General features: G+C 42.7%; 1 protein-coding gene across 1 annotated transcript in view; it reads left to right on the top strand.

Annotated features, from left to right (window-relative positions):
- Positions 1-7,233, top strand: part of RPA1 (replication protein A1, 70kDa) — a 77,634-nt gene that overhangs the window by 42,909 nt on the left and 27,492 nt on the right. Inside the window, 4 exon segments of the mRNA XM_011987281.1 lie at positions 107-138; positions 1,784-1,876; positions 5,083-5,215; positions 6,612-6,714. Coding sequence (XP_011842671.1) covers positions 107-138; positions 1,784-1,876; positions 5,083-5,215; positions 6,612-6,714 — 361 coding nt within the window.

Raw genomic sequence — 7,233 nt, 5'->3', positions numbered from 1 at the left:
TGATCCGCCCGCCCTGGCCTCCCAGAGTGCTGGGATTACAGGCGTGAGCCACCGCGCCCGGCCTGATTTAGCTACATTTTTATAGAAATTGAATCTATGTGATCAGCAAGATTGGATGACCACGTCCTTTTCAACAAGGTTCTTAAACAAGCAGACATGATCTGAGGAGGGAATTTTCTAGTTTAGAGATTTTGGAGGGAGGAAGTGGGAGGGAGTGTAGCAGGAGCTTATGTATTTTTATGGTACTCTTCTATTTTTGAATGTTTACATCTTTATTCTCTTGAATATAATTCATGAAGCAGGTAAAGATACAGCTTTGGTTCTATTTCTTTCCAACCACTTAGCCCCAGTACTATTTCCTGAGCAACTCGTCTTTTTCTACTGATTTTAAAAAAGGCTCACTACAGAATTTTAGACTGTTCCTTCACGAGATGCCTCGTCAGAGAAGAGCAGTTTTCCTTTGCAATTTTATGTGACACTTTGTAAATTCAGAGATAATGGAAAAGCCAAAATGTAAACACAAAAATTTCACTGTCAATAATCTGGCTCTTTTTCTATGTAAATAAGGTCTCTCAAGTCTTCTCTCCATAGGAAGAACTAAACGGTTCCATTTAACCTTTTTAATTTTATGCTAAATTTATTTTACTCTAATGGCACCACCACCTCTCATTTAGTCGTGCCAGTTAAGAGTAATATTGGCAGAAGTAAATTAAATCAGTGCGTAACGTGCCCGTTTGAGTTAGGACCTTGGAAAACGCAGCAGGAACGCAAACTCATCAGTTGGAGAAGGCAGAGACAGGGTGGCAGGTGGGAAGCCCTCCCAGCTGTGGGTACCATTTTTGTTCTTAGGGCACTCTAGGACATTTTTTTGAGTTGCCTTTGTGTGCTGCAGGTACCCTTGGTGAGCTGCCCAGATGAGGCTGACTTCTGCCTTTTAGAGCCAATCGCTAAGGCAAAGTCAAATTCCATAAATCTGTTATTTCACAAAATGAGGTGTATTTTACAGTTTTCACATTCTTCAGCTCCATCAACACTTGTGTAAGGAGTGGTGGGTAAATACATACTCTTACGGTGGCATTTCTTATTTTCTGCTTCAGACACGCTCATTTCCCCCCTTTCCTTTTAATCTGCCTGTTTCCTTGACACACCTGCTTCTGAACCCCATTGTCATCTCTCCCTGCTGTGACGGTTCACCAGCACTTCACGGTACCGGAGCCTCTTTCAACTTGCGTTTTCCACCAACTGTCAGTTGCAAAATAAGGTTGCTTTGTTTGGGAGGGAGAGGGTAGAATCCTTTCCGAATGTCTCCTTTTCCTTTGAAGCAGGAGCACTTCAGAGACAATTGAACTGCTTTTAGGTTTTTCTTACCACCCAGCTTTTTCTTCTGATTGATCCTGCGGTGAACACACGATTCTGTTGATGACATCGATTTGTTGCTATGGAAATAGTGGTAATGTCCCAGATTCAACCCAGTGACTTTACTGCAGGTTGTTGCAGGAGAAATGGGCAAGGCTTTAGGGGAGAACCTCATTAAAACTGAAGGCTATCAATTCTAAGCAGGTGAAAGGTAGATGGAGCCAACCTTTTGTATAATGAAAACACAAAGTGAACCCCTAGCAGATGCACTGCGTGCCGTTGAATGCCTCCGCATGAATTCTAACCCATGGGAGTCTTTGACCAAATAAAACAATTTACACTTTCCCAGAGCATTTCTTCCACCCCAGTTTAAATCTCTTAACCCAAATCCTTTGCACTAAAATGAGCTTTCCCTTTTGGTCTTCAGGACATGGGCAGCCACAGGCAGCTCCTCCAGCGTCAGCAGGCAGCCCAGCGGCAAGCAGCAAGCCCCAGCAACAGCACGGAAGCTCGGGAGCGGGTAAGACGCCTCTCGAGGGCACGCGCTGACCGTGGGCGTCAGACTTGGGAATCATGTTTTGAAATTTAATCTGGGACTAAAGGGAGTTTTCCAGATGCCATTCATTACAGGGTTGTGTCTTGCAAAGGATAATTCTGATTCATACTTTAGAGTATGTGATTGAAAAAATGATTAAAGATTGTCTTTTTTTTTTTTTTTTTTTGAGGTAGGATCTTGCTCTGTCATCCAGGCTGGAGTGCAGTGGTACCATCACAGCTCATTGCAGCCTTAACCTCCCAAGTAGCTGGTACTGTGGGCACATGCTGCTGTGCCTGGCTAATTTTTTTGTAGAAATGATGTCTTACTATGTTGCCCTGGCTGGTCTCAAACTCCTGGCCTCAAGCAATCCTCTGTCCTTGGCCTCCCAAAGTGTTGGGATTATAGGTGTGAGCCAGAGTGTCCAGCCAAAGATAGTCTTTTAAAGATACTTAATAGTCAGACTTTTTAAAAAAAAAAAAAAAAATCAAATTGATACATTCTTCTCTGTTCATAGTTTACCACGTAGTTTCTTAGTTTCCCGCCTTTTCAGGTTTTACACCCTCTGACTTTCTGCGAATTTGCATTCCTTTCAAGTTCTTGCCTCTTAACTATTCAGGACCCACTTAGTAAATTTGGCTTGTCTGTCTCCAAGTTTCCCATTTTGGTCCTCGTGGGTGTTTATCGTTTGCTTGAAGACAGTATTACTTACATTGGTCATAGGTTCTCCTTCTCAATTTCATGGATGAGAAATGGTTTCTTCATTTACTTTTCTCTGCAGCAGGTCCTGAGAGGCCCTAATGAAATCATTTTGTTTACTTTCTGGCCTTTACTTTAGGAACCTCTTGATCTGGGAAGTCACCGTCGAAAATTTGGATTTGTAGAATGTGGTTAGTTTTATTTTTAGAGGTCCTTTTTTCTGTCACGGCTTCACATACACCTCCTCTCCTCCCCTCAACTATTAGTTTCTATTTTTCAGTGCTAAGATTCTAAGAAAAGCGAGGTTAAGACGTCACTAATGTTTCTGTGAAACTTTCAGGACGTTTCCCCCCATTGCTCTTCGTTGTTTTTAATCTGCCTCGCAATGTCTGTCTACCTCTCTCGCTCTTATGAGCTCTCTCTCTCGCTCGCTCTCTCTCGCTTTTACGAGCTCTCTCTCTCTCTCGCTTTCTCTCTCACTCTTACGAGCTCTCTCTCTCTCTCTCCTTTTATAAGTGGATCTATTTATACACAACTCTCAAATAATATGCTGTTGGCCAGGCGTGGTGGCTTACGCTTATAATCCCAGCACTCTGGGAGGCTGAGGTGGGCGGATCACCTGCAGGAGTTCGAGACCAGCCTGGCCAACATGGTGAAACCCCATCTCTACTGAAAATACAAAAATTAATCAGGCGCGGTGGTGTGTGCCTGTAATCCCAGCTACTCGGGAGGCTGAGGCATGAGAATCGTTTGAACCCAGGAGGTGGAGGTTGCAGTGAGCGAAGTTCGCACCAGTGCCCTCTAGCCTCGACAACAGAGTGAGATTCTGTCTCAAAAAAAAAAAAAATACACACACATACACACAACACACGCACACTTTTGAAGAGGGTGGTGAAATAGACTCTAAATAGTAGTAAATAATCATTTCCTTAGGCTGATATACAAATAGTACATTATTCCTCTCTCTCCCTCCACAGAATTATTTTTCTGGTTGTCTATCTTTGCCTTATATTAAAATACATTTTAAAAAATCTGGGCTGGGCACAGTGGCTTACACCTGTAATCCCAGCACTTCGGGAGGCCAGAGCAGGGAGGATTGCTTAGCCCAGGAGTTTGATACCAGCCTGGACAACATAGTAAGATCCTATCTCTATAAAAATTTTTTTAAAAGAATCAGTCGGGCATGGTGGTGCACGCCTATAGTCCCAGTCACTCGAGAAGCTGAAGTGGGAGGATTGTTTGAGCTCAGGAATTTGAGGCTGCAGCGAGCTAAGATCATGCCACTGCACTCCAGCCTGGGGGACAGAGCAAGACCTTGTCTCAAAAAAATGAAAATCAGTTAATGTTCCCTAAACTATGTAGTGAAAGAAAATGAACTGGATATGTACGGAGGAAAAGCTACCCAGCATGAAATAAATTGGATGAATGGATGCTTGTGTATGTTTTATGAAATTATAAATTACGTATGGGTATACACATGTATTCTACAAAGGACATGCGTTTCCGTACACAGTCTTGAGGTAATTACTGTTGTGTGTGTATTGATCTCTCTTGACTCCCCCGTTAGAACAGAAAATTTTAACCCTGGAACACTCCTATGTATATTTTTTACTAATTACTACGAATGCCTAGAAGGGTGTGGTACGTGCTGTGGAAACTCAGTAAATAAATACTGGATAGATGGTGTATTGATCCTTTTAGCCAAATTCTAATCTGAAAAAATGTTTTGCTATAGAGGGTATGAAATCACTGAACTAAATTATATTTTCTGAATTTGGAGGTTGAGTTTTGCAGACACGTGGTGCGTCTAAAAGAACGCATCTGATCCCTGTGGCTTCCCGGTGCCGGGCAGCTGCTCAGGTTTGGATTAAGGAGGCAGAAGGGTCTTAGTGGTCACCCACTTACGTGTCTTGACCAGAACTGATTCCTGCCCTTCGCACCCGACTCAACTCATTCTTATGGACTTCACTCTAGACTATTCAGTCTTCTAGACGCGTGGAGATCTGGGAGTTGTCTGGGGATTCGGAGGCCATCGATTTGTGATACGTCCTTTACGTCCTGTCTTTCCTCTTGCTTTTTTTCTTACGTGACTCGTGCCTTGCCGTCAGTTTCACCAGTTGCGAAAGTTGATTTCCTTTTTCTGACCCGTTATCTCGCCCATTGAGGCAAGAGAAGTGTGTAAGAGGGCGGCCTTCAGAAAGAACAGTGTCTGGATTCATTACCATTATTGCCTTGACCTCCGGGCTGACGTCAGCAAACGTAACAGTGAGCGTCTGTGTGCGCAGCCTTCGTTCTAGATTGCTTTTCTAGCCTCCAGCCTCAGTCTCTATTTGATCTGCGTATCTCTTGCATGCTACAAAGGAAAGGCTTTGCCTCTCATGTTATAGGATTTCACTAGTGGCACCTCAAACATTTAGAGTTATTGTAAAGCTTACTATAAAAAAGCTAAGTAGAATAATAATGCTCCTTTTTGTTTGCGTTTGTTTTTTAAGGTTCCACTGTTTCTAAGGCTTATGGTGCTTCAAAGACATTTGGAAAAGCTGGAGGTCCCAGCCTGTCAAACACTTCTGGGGGAACACAGTCCAAAGTGGTGCCCATTGCCAGCCTCACTCCTTACCAGTCCAAGTGAGTTATGCATAGAACAAGTTCAGAGTGTGATTACAGAATCGTAGAAGCTGTTATGGACTCTTGAGTTATTTATGCGCAAACTTCAGGGTCACCACCAAATAAAATGGGTTTACTCTTTTTTTTTTCTGAGGAGGAAAGGGGTACAGATTGTGGCAACCTTTAACTCTTGTTGGAAAATATAGCAATAGCAATCTGCCATAGCCTGTGAGGTTTCATTCATTTTGAAAGAATTTGAAATTAAAAATATTTAATGCTTAATCAGTTGGTAGTCTTATGAGTAAAAATAAATATTTCTGATAATTCAAAAGGCATTTACTCTTCTCCTATAAACAGGTGACTTCGTCTTTGGTTTAGTTGGCTAGATAATCTGAAGAATTTGTATTAACCACATTAACATACCCTGAGCCTATATTTCATTTATATGACTTTTTCCACTAAAAATTAATTTGAGGCTGGGCGCGGTGGCTCATGCCTGTCATCCCGGCACTTTAGGAGGCTGAGGTGGGTGGATCACCTGAGGTCGGGAGTTCGAGACCAGCCTGGCTGACATGGTGAAACCCTGTGTCTACTAAAAATACAGACATTAGCCAGGTGTGGTGGCGGGTTCCTGTAATCCCAGCTACTCGGGAGGCTGAGGCAGGAGAATCGCTTGAACGCGGGAGGCAGAGGTTGCAGTGAGCTGAAATCGCGCCACTGCACTCCTGCCTGAGTGACAGAGTGAAATTCCGTCTCACAAAACAAATACACAAAATAAAGTAATTTTAATAGTTAAAAATTAGAGTTCCTTTTTCAGAATCCTTCCAGATATGTTTACATTTATTCTTGAATACTCTGTAATGTAGGAAAGATATTTTTCCCTGTGAAATCGTAAGTAAGGTACCTAATGTGCCCTGTGCCTCCTTTTTCCGTGCCTCTCTGCAAGGTCATGCTGCTTGGGCGTGTTCTCCCTGGTGGTCCACCGACATCGTGGATTTCTATTCAGGGGACATTAGGAGTGAGACAGAAGTTTGACACCAGTTACATCAGTTCCCATCATTGAAAACCATGGCAAAATATAATTGCTGGTGTGACTGTATTTTCCAGCTTAGAACCTTTCATTAAGGGGATATTGTTGCCTTGGTGATGCTTTTTGGAGAAGGGAGAGAGCTTATAAATTTACTTATTTGACAGGAGAATGAGTTAGTATTAAATCACCTTGCATGTTTTACTATTTGCTTATTTTGTAAACTGTCAAACCGGTGTGTCATCTTGGGGTTTTAATTAGCTGGATTAAAATACAGGTTGGAAAATGGAATATGTGTTTGAAGACGAGAAAGGCTGTAGGAAGATGATTTCTTACTTGATCTTTTCTAAGGAAGACTCCAAACACTAATATAATCGATTTGGTTTGTAGGTGGACTATTTGTGCTCGTGTTACCAACAAAAGTCAGATCCGTACCTGGAGCAACTCCCGAGGGGAAGGGAAGCTTTTCTCTCTAGAACTGGTTGATGAAAGTGTGAGTATTTGTCACGTGGGGAAGGAAGAGTAGTAGACTCTCTGAGAAACAAAAAGCTCAGCTCTGCGGGCCTATGAGGTGAAAAATAATAGTAGGCCAGAGACAAGCATGATTGTTATTGTGCTTTTCCCTCTGTCTTTTGATGCTGTCTGGAGTAGAGGGTTAAGGTCATAAATAAAATCTTTGATCTCAAATACAGTGTTTGTAGCAGTAGAAAGTAGTTTTCTAAATGTGTAAGTAGCCCCCTGGGCAGGAGGGACTGGAGACCATCTGATTTGCTGGCAGGTGCAGTCAGGGCACTGGGAGGTGATGCCTGCTTGTGAGCACAGTGCGGCTTTGGGCCACCGCAGAAGGCACACAGTTGTGACCTTGGTACAGAAATGGTTTTGTGGGAAATGGGCTCTGACTGTGCACATTCTTTATTTGCTTTATTTAAACTAAACCAAACCATGACAATGAGACAAAATTCCTATCCCATGGAAGCATGACAGTCTTGACAGCTGTTCATCTATTAGTTTT

Source organism: Mandrillus leucophaeus, unplaced genomic scaffold (genome assembly GCF_000951045.1).
Source record: "Mandrillus leucophaeus isolate KB7577 unplaced genomic scaffold, Mleu.le_1.0 Scaffold306, whole genome shotgun sequence".
Classification (NCBI taxonomy): Eukaryota; Metazoa; Chordata; class Mammalia; order Primates; family Cercopithecidae; genus Mandrillus; species Mandrillus leucophaeus.
Note: the sequence above shows the minus strand (reverse complement) of the source record. Positions and strands in the feature narration are given on the sequence as shown.